At 49.0% G+C, this 13,335-nt stretch overlaps 6 protein-coding genes across 6 annotated transcripts; 1 reads left to right on the top strand and 5 right to left on the bottom strand.

Moving 5' to 3' along the window:
* Nucleotides 1-173: 173 nt before the first annotated feature.
* On the top strand, nucleotides 174-1,318 carry BO83DRAFT_424934 (glycoside hydrolase family 28 protein; the record flags this gene model as incomplete). The annotated part of the gene is made up of 2 exons (XM_025535180.1): nucleotides 174-803; nucleotides 860-1,318. The coding sequence occupies 2 exons, from the start codon at nucleotides 174-176 to the stop codon at nucleotides 1,316-1,318; spliced, it is 1,089 nt and encodes a 362-aa protein (XP_025390799.1).
* Nucleotides 1,319-1,629: 311 nt separating this feature from the next.
* Nucleotides 1,630-3,019, bottom strand: BO83DRAFT_461311 (NmrA/HSCARG family protein). The gene is made up of 5 exons (XM_025537254.1): nucleotides 2,961-3,019; nucleotides 2,687-2,898; nucleotides 2,471-2,621; nucleotides 2,079-2,411; nucleotides 1,630-2,014 (listed from the first exon to the last, which is right to left on the bottom strand). The coding sequence occupies exons 1-5, from the start codon at nucleotides 3,001-3,003 to the stop codon at nucleotides 1,755-1,757; spliced, it is 999 nt and encodes a 332-aa protein (XP_025390798.1). The 5' UTR covers nucleotides 3,004-3,019; the 3' UTR covers nucleotides 1,630-1,754.
* Nucleotides 3,020-3,603: 584 nt separating this feature from the next.
* On the bottom strand, nucleotides 3,604-5,184 carry BO83DRAFT_376498 (glycoside hydrolase family 16 protein). The gene is made up of 2 exons (XM_025530735.1): nucleotides 4,205-5,184; nucleotides 3,604-4,135 (listed from the first exon to the last, which is right to left on the bottom strand). The coding sequence occupies exons 1-2, from the start codon at nucleotides 5,002-5,004 to the stop codon at nucleotides 3,832-3,834; spliced, it is 1,104 nt and encodes a 367-aa protein (XP_025390797.1). The 5' UTR covers nucleotides 5,005-5,184; the 3' UTR covers nucleotides 3,604-3,831.
* A 1,247-nt stretch (nucleotides 5,185-6,431) lies between these two features.
* Nucleotides 6,432-7,849, bottom strand: BO83DRAFT_376497 (phosphatidylserine decarboxylase family protein). Its single transcript, XM_025530734.1, has one exon. It carries the CDS (start codon nucleotides 7,782-7,784, stop codon nucleotides 6,630-6,632), a length of 1,155 nt encoding a protein of 384 aa, XP_025390796.1. The 5' UTR covers nucleotides 7,785-7,849; the 3' UTR covers nucleotides 6,432-6,629.
* A 639-nt stretch (nucleotides 7,850-8,488) lies between these two features.
* BO83DRAFT_376496 (cupin domain-containing protein) lies at nucleotides 8,489-9,425 on the bottom strand. Its single transcript, XM_025530733.1, has 3 exons — nucleotides 8,945-9,425; nucleotides 8,787-8,852; nucleotides 8,489-8,716 (listed from the first exon to the last, which is right to left on the bottom strand). The coding sequence occupies exons 1-3, from the start codon at nucleotides 9,299-9,301 to the stop codon at nucleotides 8,552-8,554; spliced, it is 588 nt and encodes a 195-aa protein (XP_025390795.1). The 5' UTR covers nucleotides 9,302-9,425; the 3' UTR covers nucleotides 8,489-8,551.
* A 462-nt stretch (nucleotides 9,426-9,887) lies between these two features.
* On the bottom strand, nucleotides 9,888-11,715 carry BO83DRAFT_356546 (Zn(II)2Cys6 transcription factor; the record flags this gene model as incomplete). The annotated part of the gene is made up of 1 exon (XM_025529207.1): nucleotides 9,888-11,715. The coding sequence occupies exon 1, from the start codon at nucleotides 11,646-11,648 to the stop codon at nucleotides 9,888-9,890; it is 1,761 nt and encodes a 586-aa protein (XP_025390794.1). The 5' UTR covers nucleotides 11,649-11,715.
* Nucleotides 11,716-13,335: the final 1,620 nt, after the last annotated feature.

Genomic DNA, 13,335 nt, shown 5'->3' with positions numbered 1-13,335 from the left:
TCCAGGGGCTGTCGGCAGTTATGACTTTCCGATCAGAAGGCATTAGCTGAAGTTGCGACTATAAGAACCTCATGCCTGCTGATGCTGAGGTTCGTTGGCTCATCATTCTACATTCATTTGAGATCAGACCTATTACACTCTTTCTGTCGTTTTTCCTATCACTATCGTTGATCATGCACTCCTTTGCTTCTCTTTTCGCCTACGGCCTAGCCGCCGGCGCCACCCTCGCTTCTGCCTCTCCCATCGAAGCTCGGGGCAGCTGCACCTTCACCACGGCTGCTGCTGCCAAAGCGGGCAAGGCGAAGTGCTCTACCATCACCCTTGACAACATCGAAGTGCCCGCTGGAACCACCCTGGACCTGACCGGTCTCACCAGCGGTACCAAGGTCATCTTCGAGGGCACCACGACCTTCGGGTATGAAGAATGGGCAGGCCCCTTAATCTCCATGAGTGGCAAAGACATCACTGTTACTGGTGCCTCAGGCCATCTCATCAACTGCGACGGTTCACGGTGGTGGGACGGTAAGGGGACCAGCGGAAAGACGAAGCCCAAGTTCTTCTACGCCCATGGCCTTGACTCCTCGTCCATTACTGGATTGAATATCAAGAACACCCCCCTTATGGCGTTTAGTGTTGAGGCGGATGACATCACCCTGACTGACATTACCATCAACAATGCGGACGGTGATAGCCTGGGTGGACACAACACTGATGCATTTGATGTTGGTAACTCCGTCGGTGTGAATATCATCAAACCGTGGGTCCATAACCAGGATGACTGTCTTGCGATCAACTCTGGCGAGGTAAGCATCTTTGCACATATATTTGATTTGCATGTATGTATGTTGATATTCTATAGAACATCTGGTTTACCGGCGGCACCTGCATTGGCGGCCACGGTCTCTCCATCGGCTCTGTCGGCGACCGCTCCAACAACGTCGTCAAGAACGTCACCATCGAGCACTCCACCGTGAGCAACTCCGAGAACGCCGTCCGAATTAAGACCATCTCTGGTGCTACAGGTTCCGTCTCTGAGATCACATACTCCAACATTGTCATGTCCGGCATCTCCGATTACGGCGTCGTTATCCAGCAGGATTACGAGGATGGTAAGCCTACGGGAAAGCCCACAAACGGTGTCACTATTAAGGACGTGAAGTTGGAGAGCGTTACGGGTACTGTGGATAGTAAGGCTACTGATATCTATCTTCTTTGCGGATCTGGTAGCTGCTCGGACTGGACTTGGGACGATGTGAAGGTCACCGGGGGAAAGAAGTCTAGCGCTTGCAAGAACTACCCTTCGGTGGCTTCTTGCTAGGTTAGTAGGCAGCACCTGCTAACATTCATTTGCTTTGAGGGGTCAAATAGATTTTGGTTTAAAAGTTGTGGAGAAGAGATAGCGTCTAGTAAGCTTCAGTGGTGGCAGCGTATATAGCTATTTACAATGTTAATTATCGCATGTTTTTATAGATCAAATACTCAGTTAAAACGGTTCGCCCTCAGCCACAGATAACCAAGCCTATCGGCAAGTACTAGGCCCCGGGAACCACTGCCTGGCCTGGATTCTTTGCAGATAGTTCTTTTGGTAAATCAGGATGGTATGTAAGTTAACGATGCAACCAAATTCACCGCTACTCCAACCCGCGCATAAAGCATACGCCAGAAGTGCAAGGGATAGAAGATAGCCAGCTCTGTCTTTGCGCAAGTAACTCTGCATAATCCAGTTTCTGACATAGAATAGTTAGTCATCTCTTCTACACCTTCGCAAACTCCCTCTCCATAAACTCCCTCACAGTAATAAGCGTCTCCCTCCCCTTCTCCCCCTTGGCCCTAAACGCCGCCTTCTTCAACACGGCAGCAGTCTGAATCTCCGTAGGCCCATTACCGAAGTACTCCCCATCCCTAAACTGCGAATAGATAAAAACATCCCGTTCTTGCTCCCTCCAATACTCCCCTTTCGTATTCATGTCGTTCGGGTCCGCCAGAACCTCATACCGGGCTTTCTTGCCAGTCACTATACCCATCACCGTCAGCAACCATCTTTCCCCAGATAAAGAACAATAATAGAAAAACCTTACCAGCGACAAACGTATTCACCACCTCCGCTGACGAAACAATATCACTCGACCCCTGAATCAGCCGTCTATTCCACCGCAACGGATTAACAAAAACCCCATGAACCAAATCCCCAAAGTCATCTTTCATACTGATCCAGGGGAAATCTTCTTTCCCGCCCCAGAAGGGCGTCTTGTATGTTAGATAACCCTCAGAATCGGGAAATGTGGGCCATCCGCCGAATAAGTCGGCGTAGTCTGGCTCGAGCCAGTTCTCCATGAACCACGCGGCGACGATGGGGGTTACGGTTTTGAAGCCTTTCGTGGTGTAGGCAAGTCGTTCGACTTGGATTTTCACTGTATTCTCAATTATCAGTCTAGTCAATGGAGATATAAATTGGTTTGTGGATACTCACGATCAAGACCGGGACATTTCACTGCCCCATTGGTCATTTCCGATATCGCAAGACCAGAGCTATACACTAGATGCTGCACGCCGGATAAGGCCGCGCATTCGATGATGTTGCTGCCTAGGTCGGCGTCATTGAGGCCTTTGGCTTCTAGTTCCTAACATGTATTCAGGTAAATACTATTTATTGCCTTACATAGGTAAGTAGAGGTAGGGGACTAACCGGATCCTCCGAATTGGTATTCACAAACGCCCCCCAACTACCCGAAAACGCCTGCTGAAGTTCCTGTCGGTTGAACCCATCGGCCTTGACTAGCTCTGCGCCTAGGGAAGCCAGTTCTTTGGCTTTGCTTGAAGATGGGTTCCTAGTTATGGCGCGGACGTAAAAGGTAGGGTTTTGTACGAGAGAGCGCACGACGGAGCTGCCTTGGCGGCCTGGGTGGGTATATGTTTAGTTGTGGGTATGGAGGTGAGGAGGGTAACGGGGGGTGAAGTACCGGTTGCACCGAAGACGGTGATGGTTTTGGTTTCGATTGTCATGGTTGAGTGGGTTGAGTTGTTGGGTTCTACGATGGGAAAGTATTTTGGCACTGGGGATAGTTACTACTATATGAGATGTATATATCTGTCTCATTAATTTACTAGATGGGTGGTGACGTTGCAGATGTCCATTGAGCCCGGACTTTCACCGCTCCTGCTTGGTGCATACTTCTAGATTGTTGGATTGTCTCATATACAGTCTGGCCAGTCCAGTGATTCCGCATTGGAAGTCCATGTAAATGCGGATAAAGCATGGAAATCTATCATCATATGACAATGTGCCTATTAAGCGAGGGGGACTGACAAGCCTGCTCGACTTACCTACCAGGCGCAGCAGTCTGGACAGTCAGACGCGCAAAATCGGGTATAGTTTCTTGCGTGGCAAGCAAACCAAACCTAACCTCCTTGCATGAGAGTGGAGCGTAGATCATAGGATGTATCGTGTGGCTATGTCTGCAGAGTGCCGCCACCTAACAAATTATCCTTAAGGCGAAATCTCGCTGTCTGTGCATCCAGCTGAATTGCGTACTAGAAAAGATTTGATGGTGGTATATTCCCAATAATGTACATTAATTGCCTTTATGACCGATAATTCGCTCCATCTATATACACAATTATGGATAATAACTCTCAAAAAAAAAACTAGACCACGCATTAAATCGCTCAATATGTATGTCAAAAAAAATAATGTAACAAATATAAGTGTTTCGCAATGGACAGTCGGTATCCAAGTATGGTTTAAAAAAAAGGGGGAAAGAGAAGAAATCGACGTGCTTCACCCATCGTAAAACATTCCGCACAACACCACGAGCAGAGAGCAAGGTTAGGCTATTGTCCCACTGCTTGGTAACCACGACGATTCGTCCAGTCGCTTTGTCTCCATTGCTTTTTGTACGTTTCCATCTCGGTCGGGTCCGCCGCAGCACCCTGACCTTCACCAAGAGCGCGCTCAAGACGACCTTGGCGACGCTGGCGCAGGAAGTAAAGGACAAAGCCGGCGATACAGAGGGCGGCAAAGGCAGCGGCACCGCAGTAGACGCCAATGTGGGCGGCTGTGCCCAGTTTGTCCCATTTCTGGGCAAGCGTCTCGGCAGGTTTCTTCGCAATTTCTTTGGCGGCAGTGGAGTTTCCACTATAGACAAGAGCAGTTAGATGAATAGCCCTTCACCTAGCTGACGGGTATCAACGAAACAGGACTTACCTGACAATCTCAATACTTTCGTAAGAGCCATTGTGACCGATGTATTTATACTCCTTGCCCGAGGAAAAGTCCTGGACACGGATCTTCTGCACCGTCATTGTGAAGGGGACGTTGGACCAATTGACCAAACCACCACCCCATTCGATGTTCCCTATCGACTCCGACGCAATACCCACAGGCCAGTTGCTGACCTTGACTCTGCACGGCGTTTGGGGGTAGTTCTTGCCATAGACAGTGAGAGGTTCAGAGTAGTTGACCGTGCGCCTCAATTCGCCATCAATCCACCACTCCAGACGATCCTTGTCCCAGTAAGTAGTGTAGTTGTGGAACTCGGTATCCGCGTTCGATACAGCGTGGTAGCCACCACGATCACTTGTCGTTGTGTTTCCCTTTCCGAAGAAGTCTGATTGCACCTCGCTGGTGTTGTATCCCACCCATTCCCAATCGATCTCGTCCAGGTCATCGGATTGCAGGATCACGCTGCTGATGATACCTGCACCCTTGGCCATCTTGACATGCGCCTCCATCACACCGAAAAAGATGTAAAAGTTCGACACCAATAAGGTGGAGGCGTTCTCCGTCTTGATGCTGAATTCTGCTCCATCCGAAGTGTACTCTATCTCCCCCGTCTGCATATCCCAAAGCTTGTCATCTAAGGTCTGGTTGAACCACCATGTGTGCTCTGTGGACAGCGCCGCGTCGGCGGGGCATGTGCTGTTGATGGGGTCGCAATCGGTTTCATCGGCGGCCACCAGGCCGGCTAGCGCTCCCAGGAGCCAGGCATGGCGAAGATAGAACATGACGGCGGATTTGTGAGGAGGGCGTGGTAATCGAATCGGTGGTCAGAGTCTGGGGTGACCCGACTCAGGTGGTGGTGGGTTTAGGTGCGGGATGGGTATGGGCGGGTTCGTGGCTGTCCTGGGGGAGGGATGACAGGAATGGTTTCAGGTTCATGGCTCGTGGCGGGCAGGAAGGAGAAGGAGCCCATTGACGGAGTTATAGCGCTGGAGATAAAAAAAAGTGCCTCTTTGGCTTCTAGCGAGCAAGCTATCGATAGCACAGAAGCAAAGATGGTGGCAGCCAATCAAGGAGCGAGTCGGCACTTAGTCCCCGAGGCATCGGCGGGGGCTAATCCCACTATAGGCAGCTTTCAGGGGCAAGGGCCCAAACCCAACTTTTAAAAATAGGGGCAATCTGCCATTTGTCCCTGAAAAAGGGACACCAGACGGTGTCTCTCGTCGAGCCTGGTTATTGGTAGCCACGATAAACTCCACCTGGGTCTTTTTTTTTACCCATGAAAACTGGTTTTTGCTCGTGTCGTGGAGGAGGAAGATTTTTCCTCTCGCCTTTGCTCAGGAGACAGCTGAGCGGTTGGTCCGAGCCATCCGACAGTAATGCTGTTGCAAGCGAGTTGGGAATCTGCTGATATGCAGTCGAACGATCCAATGAAAGCAGCACAACTCCATCGCAGCAAGATTACAGGAGTTCGCAATTAAACTTGGGGGTCTAATGACAACTGGCTGTTGAGGGTTATTCGGGCCAGCAACTTCTTCCCCGGGGATGGTTGCCGATTCGAGTTATCAGGATCCACACAACCAGCCCCTATTCGGACTAGCAAGCAAAACATTTTCCGGCGCCATTCCCAGACAGGAAGTTGAAATTCCCGATTAGTCAGAGCTTGGCAGGCTAGTGCGCAAAGCTTGACCGGGATAGGGTTAGTCGATCTGCCACTTTCCGGGAAGCTGCTTTGATAGGGTCGGATCTAATTTGGTTGATTGTAATTGTTGGCTCTCCAGGGGCTGCATGGAAATTTGGGAGCCTGATCCAAAGGCTTGTCTCTCAAATTGAAGCGCTGTCAGCCTACAGTTCTTGCACAAGCATGTGCCAGAAGGCTTGGCCCTTCTGGAACGTCGAGGTGGTGAAACATCCGCTCTTGGAGGCAGGTTGTATTATCGCCGTAATAACTTCTTTATATGTCCATATTGAGAGGGCGTTCCTATCGATTAGTCTACTATAAATATGTTCGAAGTAGCCGTTAGGTACCTGTAGATCGAGAAGGTGTCACTAACCATTGCAGTACTCCACAAATACGAAAACGATGTCTTGGAATTAATAGATAGCGAGATAGGCCTTTATTAGGAGAATCACTCCATTTAATCTCTTTATGGTTCCATTCAGTGTAAGCCATCGTTCATCATGGTACTAGTAAGAATTGGGTGTATTAGATATCCTGCCGCCCTTCACATTCACAGACCATTTGGCATGAAGAACGTAGTAGTACTCTTTGCTTCTTGAACCTGTGATGGCTAGAAGGAAAGGCATGGTACCCTCGTAACATTCAATATTCACTAAGGTTGACCAAACCTTCCAAAACCAGACTAGACGCACAGATTGGTACAGAGAAACATTGGGGGATAGTGCAACCTCACTCAGCTACCCCACCAAACTTACCCAGAGATATCCGGCTTATTTCCTGTCCAACCTTCATATCTTCTGTATCCTTCCAATTAACCCTGACCTGAGGCCCAAAAATGAGACAATGCGTACTTCCTCCAAAATGGAACATTCCAAGCTCCTGGCCCTTCTCTACATAATCCCCAAGTAGCACCGTCGTCTCGCACGAGCCACGTTCCAATATCCCCGCAAACAAGCAGCACACGAGCACTTTATCTTCAGTCTCAATGAAGATCAGGTGTCGAGTAGCCGTGTGTACGGCGTAGCCCTGGGATTCGGAAACCCAGTCATCCAGACTTGTACTATCCCGTTGAGCAGGGCAGAATACCCCAGGAATCTCCAGAGTTCTGACGATATTTCCCGAGACGGGCGCATGCCACCGATGGTAGCCAGTAGGCTCAAGGTATACCTGGAGAACCGTACCGCCGACAAATTGCCCCGCGATCGGGTCCTTATCAAGCATATCTTCGAGTGAGTAGGGCTGATCCTTGAGCCAGTATTCATCTTTGGCTTTTATATTGGTAGCGAGTTCATGGGTGACTCCATCGACAGCAGCAGAAACGACACCGGGGTTGTCTGGCTCCGCAATTGGTCGGGCACCCTTACGGAGCTCTCTGTTGAAGAATTCCTCCCAGGAATTGAAACCCCAGTGGGGCTTGCTTGAGTCGCATACGAACGTTTTCTCGAAATCGCGCATGTTGGCGAGAGCGTCGGGGCTGAACCAGCCATTAGGTTCGCTGGTTAGGACAGCTGCTGATTCTGGGCTGCGGAGAAATTTGCCCCAGTCCTTGAGGATGTCATGGAAGGCATTGTTGACCTTTGCGTCGAGGAAGAATTCGTATCCGGATGGCGTGCGAATGTATGGCTCGATGAACATGGTCAAGGGGCTGCTGGCCCAGCGTTGGGTAGAAAATACGGGCGCACTTCGAACGAGGCTGTTCAACTGGATGATGAAGGTAGCGAGGTTGCTAGGGATGGTTGGATCTCCAGGGCGGGTTTGCGTGAACATTTCTGTGGTGAGTTTGTAGAGCTTGGGGTCGCTCTCAATCAAGGACTTGAAGGCCTTTATGCTTGTGTTGAGGTTGGTGGATGTAGTCTGCGATACAATATTCTTGATGAAGTCCATGATGAAACAAGTGGAGCTTGGGATCTGTGTGATGGTTTAAGGGTTGGACTAGGATAGTAAAATTCCATGCAAGAGTTGATAGAAATCAAATCAGGGTGGGTGCTGGTGGGCTTTTATGCCGAATCTCCGTCCTGCTAGGACTCTCTTTTTACCCCTCCCTTCATCCATGGATGGACACAGCTTGAGGTGATACGATCGCTACGTCGGAGCTCGAGCTCGAGCCCTATAGTCAGCAGCACCTTCAACTCCATTAGTATCTTTTCATGCCAATCATCTGCAACAATACAGGGTTCCCCGGGACTAGCAATCAAGACTCTAGCTTCGATAACGTCTAATTTAAACCAGCTTATGCTTTCGCTTCTGGTAATTTAGATTGTTATTCCCGCAGATATAATTGAAGATTCTGAGTATACTAAATCGGGCAGATGCTGACATCAGAACCTAGTCCGACTGACAAAGTGTACAGGATTTCATGTAACGCAACTGACCTTTTTTGTGGCCCGATACTCACATGATTCTACGTCATCTTGCTTAGGTCCATGGACAATAGCATATATGCAATGAACTTGTCAATGCTCGCTTGTCAAGGCAAGAAGAGCTGCAACAACTCCAATGTAATCAAAGACCAAATGTTTTTGATAGGAAGATGTCGAAATGACTTCGACTATGTGAAGAATATTATCCAGTGAACGGATGGCAATTCGGAGGAAGACAGATGATTTAGATCAAGTTCCCAAGCTATCATTCGGGCTCGACAACCAAGACAATCAGTCTCGTTTCCAGACAATTGGTAAATACCCCTCTTTTCCATAAATGGGATCAAGAACCGGCGTAGGCACCGACTCACAGATGATACGTTTTCTGTCCGTTTCCTCCGGTGAGTCAAGTGCCTCCTCGTAGTCCCATGGCAGCTCTCGGCAATTCTTGTCATTCTGCTATTGGTAAGTCAACTCGAAACAAAACAACCCGTTGGCTTCACTAGCAGCATCAGCAGTAGCTTACCAGCGAATACCACCCAACAATCTCATAGTTGTCCGAGGTGTTCGTGACGCAATGCGTGACCCCAGCCTACGCAGACATAGCTCTGTCAGTAATGCAACTCTTTTGACTTGTATTTCTCCATTATGATTAGAGAGGAACAGACCAGGGATAAAACATACAGGGAACAGAAACACATCTCCCGTGTGAGCAGTAAACACAACACCGACCTCCTCACCATTCCCATCAACGTCAGGGTCGAGGGGTGATTTTCCAAGCCGGTATGTTCCTGTTCCGTGGAGAACTGTATACGCCTCGTGGGTTATGGAGTGGTAATGAGGGACAGCTGCCAGCGCATTTTCTGCTATTTTCCAGTGACCTCCATACACCCATTCACTTTGCTCTATAGCGTTGGAGGCACCTTGGGGCGTCTTGTCGACTAAAGCATCCCTGTAGACGAGGACTGGACGGGTTGAATTGGGAGAGTGGATTGTTGGAGGGATGGTGAGGGTTTCGGGGGGTACTTTGTTGACGAGCATTTTTTTTTGTCTCAGGGGAGTGTGATGCGAATGTGTTATTTAGGTGGTGATCAGGGAACGATGGTAAAGCCGCGATTCTGTTTGTGTACTTAAAAATGGTTCAAGGATCCTGGAGAAGAGGAGCTGAAAGTCAGGCAGGAACCAGTCATTTTCCAATCTCGGATGGTGCTTTCCAGGGTCGGCGGGTGAACTAACTCCAGTATACAAAGTCTGCTAGTGAACAGGTTATCGGTAGTACATTGCGACATGCGGGGTGTCTTTCCGATTGTTCCATGCCATTTCCGAGCCGTGAGACTACCCCGCATGCAGGGATCCGATCGTGGATAGCATTAGCCGGTGTGCTATAGGGCATAGATCATGCAAATCAACGACGGTGGACTTTGTGGCTCTTATCATTCATTCAAACGAGTGATAGGAATGTTAAAGGATAAGCTTCCGAACAAAGACATGGACTAAAAGCTCGCCGTCCTTGGGCTCGCTCGGATACGCCTATACTGTACTGTATGTCTTTCGGACCAGAGCACAAGAAGAAAAGATCACAAGAGATAATCGTATGAGTAACATGGACGTTTGCTGACATTCCAGCTTACGCTAAACTCAAAGCATCACTAACAGGAATGACATATTCTTCCCAGTCATTCAGATCCGTGATAGACGCTGGTGACCTTTCCCGCGAAGACTTGGACAAACAAAAATCGCGGGATTTCCACACCTGCTCGATAACGACACGCGCCCGTGTCACACTGGAGACACTACTTTTGCTCATATTCATGAGCAATTCCAAAACGAGCCTTCGCCCGTCTGTCACCTTCCCAGTATCCGCATCCAACATAATTGCAAAGTCGAGAGGGTCAAGTTCCACAGCAGCGACGAAAAGAGGCCAGACGACCTGACACGACGGCTCCATTGCAAGTAACTCGACAATATCTTTCAATATTCTGCGGACGTAGGTCTTGGTAATCGAGTCGGATGGTGTCAAACCGTACAATGCACAATTTAAATAGACAATGGAAGTCACTCTTTTCAACTCGGCAATTCTCTGGATGATGTGGTTGTCCCCATCGATTTGCAACTCCTGTTTAATACCTTTCAGTCTGTTTATCAGAGAGGCAGCTCTGGCGTTGAACGTTTCGTGACCTTTATCGGTGATAATATGTCGTCTAGACCGACTCAGATCCATAATTGAGAATAAAATAGAGACAAGAGCAGGACTGCAACCCATCCAGGGATTTATGGTGGTGTCTTCGTCACGCCAATAGGTCGATCCGAAAAGCTCAGCCTTTCCACAGGCAGTACGCCCCATTACATCTTGAAAAGCGAAGAAAAGCTCGGTGAAAGATGATACTGCGTCTTGCTGTACATTTTGATTTGCCCCTTTCATCGCGATTTGCTGTCGCCGGCGTAGTCGAATGATATCTTTTGCTCCTTGTAGATGTATGATCCATTGCTGGTTGCAGTCATCAACAATATCATATAAACATAGGAACATCATGATGACCAGGATTTCGGGGTCTTCTGTGACTATATCCTTGGGATGCGTATCGAGGCGATGTCGAAGATGGTTCAAGACTCGAGCCTTAAGTCGCAGAGAGAGTTCGCTATACCTTGAATCGCTTTGGGACCAGTGACAGGCGGCCAGCGCCTGTATCGCCTGCAGGACTGCAGGTGGAGCGGATACACAATAAGGAAGAATGACAGATGCAAAGGGTGACATGGACAGAGGGCTCTGTACTGTTCGGGGGCATATTTGGTTCACATAATAATCGAACAGTACTTGATTTTCCAGGTCACCTAAAGATGGGAATAATGAAAGAGGTGATTGTAAATTCTGTAACATCGCTTCTCGTATATTCGTTGACAGGTCAAAATGGGGTGGCGATTTTGATGATGACGATACTGGCTCACGAGGCCCCAACTCTCCAAGGACTGTTCTGGCATCGACTGCCGGGAGCAGATGTGGTTCGGCGCATTCTTGTTCATCAGCATAAAGTCGTCGTAGCGACGAGAAATCGGTATTCACAAAAGTCCAAGGCTGAACAGCTGGAGTCGCAAGCCATGTAGTGTCTTCGGGAAAGGTTGAACCCAGTCCTGGAGCACCGGTCGGGCCCTTCCGCTGATCAATCGGCTTTTGATTCAGCTTAGACCTGCCAAAGGCGATACCTTGTTCTCGATAAGTTGATTCCCATTTCAACCGGAATATTGTCCGGCATTGTAGGTCCTTTTCCCAGCATCGGGTGCAGATCGGCTTTTTCTCGTCGCACTTGACTTTGTTTTGTCGGCAGTTCGTACAACCGAACTGAGACCTGAAAAGTGCTTTATTCTTGTTTTTATTTGACTGCTCATTCATGACGGCCGCTCACGCGTATTCAGCGAAGATCCTTTGGAGATCATCGTGTATTTGCACGACTTTCTTCTTTTAAAGTACTGTAGGCCCAGGCGAGCGCAAGAGTTGCGTGCGGAACGGCAGGTCGATGCGACCTTTGAGTTTCGGGTGGGACCGGGGCAGTGGATCCCATTTGCTGGACCCTGTGAGAGTTGAGTGTATTATTCATAGAAAACAGCACTTTATGGTTCTGATTGCATGATGATAGAGGGAGATTTGTAAGAAATGGAAGGCTTAATAAGCATGCCTTGCTGCTAACTAGCTAGTTAAGACTTAAGAGATGTTGTGGTTAGTGTATATGCAAATTCACGCAGTTCATCATGACAATATCCAGGTGGGTCCAGCTTATGGCAGCTATGGTCGCCAGTTGGCCAATTGGCAGGACAGGTGTATACCAATTTCAACAAGTAACCGAGATAGAAATGTGATTTGGAAGTGCAATTCCCTCTTGGGATTAGCAGTCTCAATCCACCTCAGTGACCCAGACATCATGATCGCACTATATATACTACGCAAGAAAGATATACTTCTGTGTCTTCATTCGAGGAGCACCTTCACGAGTGCTGACTGAAATATTTGACGAGAAGACTACAGTAGCTAGTCGTGTTGATAGCGCACGCACCCATTCTGTTGTTTACTTGTGTGGGACACATATGCAGGCCCTAACTTGGCTTCATGGGTGGGTACTAGTCTAGACGGATCGATACCATCGGAGAAGTAGGTTTGACAGCCTTCGTTAGACACCAGAACAGAAGAAAAAGGTCTTCTCCCAGCAACCTTCTGTGTGCTACTGTCGGTTTGCAATGAGTAAGTAGTCTGAAGTAATGTCTCAAATATTGAAGCTGGCCTGTTTGACTACCACTGTCCCTAAGCGGAAACGGGATGAAACCCGTGCACTCATCCCTGACCTGAAGAGCCCACAGGTCTTGAGCATGCTCAAGGTATGAGGTGGCGAATATGTGAGCATGCTTATCTCCGACACGCAGCGCGTATCATCTAGGAGGCATGCGTAACCACAGCTCCGACCATGGTCGGTATAGCTACAAGACCGATCGTCGTTGATGACACGAAGGACAGGAACGGCCAAGAGGCTAGGCGAAGCTTGTCCCAACCGAAGATGTAGCTAAGATAGGGGCATTAGCGGGGTATCTGCGTGATAAGGCTGAACAGCTCCGGTGATTTGAGGGCCGAGATGGACCGCCCGGAAAAATGTGGAAATTACATTTGTCCAATACCACGCTGAGGAGGAGGAGGTGACAGTTCATATATCCTGGGACATGAAGATTATCAACGCTTTATATTAAATGATAAGAAATGATCTGGTGACTGGTGATGACGAGGAGATGAAGGCGCAGCAGGGGGGGACGTGCACCGAGTGTGGAGAGAGGTGCCACGGAGCACGGTATTATGCCGTGGTTCATAGCGAGAGGTGACACCGGATGTTGTGTGATGCTGGGATCGACCGTCCTACCTGGCTACTAGTTTTCATGGAGGTATATGCTCCCTGCAAGCTTATCGCCATTGAAGGTTCTCATTGCGAAAGCCCTGACCGCCCCAGGCAGCGAGGGAAACGCGCAAACGGACGCGGGCTGGCCAATCAGGGGGATTCCCTCACATGGCCGGCCAGAATATCCCGGCATTTTTATCTTTC

Source organism: Aspergillus eucalypticola (genome assembly GCF_003184535.1).
Source record: "Aspergillus eucalypticola CBS 122712 chromosome Unknown BO83scaffold_6, whole genome shotgun sequence".
Lineage (NCBI taxonomy): Eukaryota > Fungi > Ascomycota > Eurotiomycetes > Eurotiales > Aspergillaceae > Aspergillus > Aspergillus eucalypticola.
Note: the sequence above shows the minus strand (reverse complement) of the source record. Positions and strands in the feature narration are given on the sequence as shown.

Coding starts and splice junctions, on each gene's coding strand:
- BO83DRAFT_461311 (XM_025537254.1), bottom strand. CDS start 3,003: ATGACAATCGAAACCAAAACCATCACCGTCTTCGGTGCAACCG. Junction 2,899..2,960: donor CACCGTCTTCGGTGCAACCG/GTACTTCACCCC, acceptor ATACCCACCCAG/GCCGCCAAGGCAGCTCCGTC. Junction 2,412..2,470: donor GAAATGTCCCGGTCTTGATC/GTGAGTATCCAC, acceptor TTGAGAATACAG/TGAAAATCCAAGTCGAACGA.
- BO83DRAFT_376496 (XM_025530733.1), bottom strand. CDS start 9,301: ATGCTCGTCAACAAAGTACCCCCCGAAACCCTCACCATCCCTCCAACA. Junction 8,853..8,944: donor GAGATGTGTTTCTGTTCCCT/GTATGTTTTATC, acceptor ATGTCTGCGTAG/GCTGGGGTCACGCATTGCGT. Junction 8,717..8,786: donor TTGTTGGGTGGTATTCGCTG/GTAAGCTACTGC, acceptor TACCAATAGCAG/AATGACAAGAATTGCCGAGA.
- BO83DRAFT_376498 (XM_025530735.1), bottom strand. CDS start 5,004: ATGTTCTATCTTCGCCATGCCTGGCTCCTGGGAGCGCTAGCCGGCCTG. Junction 4,136..4,204: donor GAAAGTATTGAGATTGTCAG/GTAAGTCCTGTT, acceptor TCTTGTCTATAG/TGGAAACTCCACTGCCGCCA.
- BO83DRAFT_376497 (XM_025530734.1), bottom strand. CDS start 7,784: ATGGACTTCATCAAGAATATTGTATCGCAGACTACATCCACCAACCTC.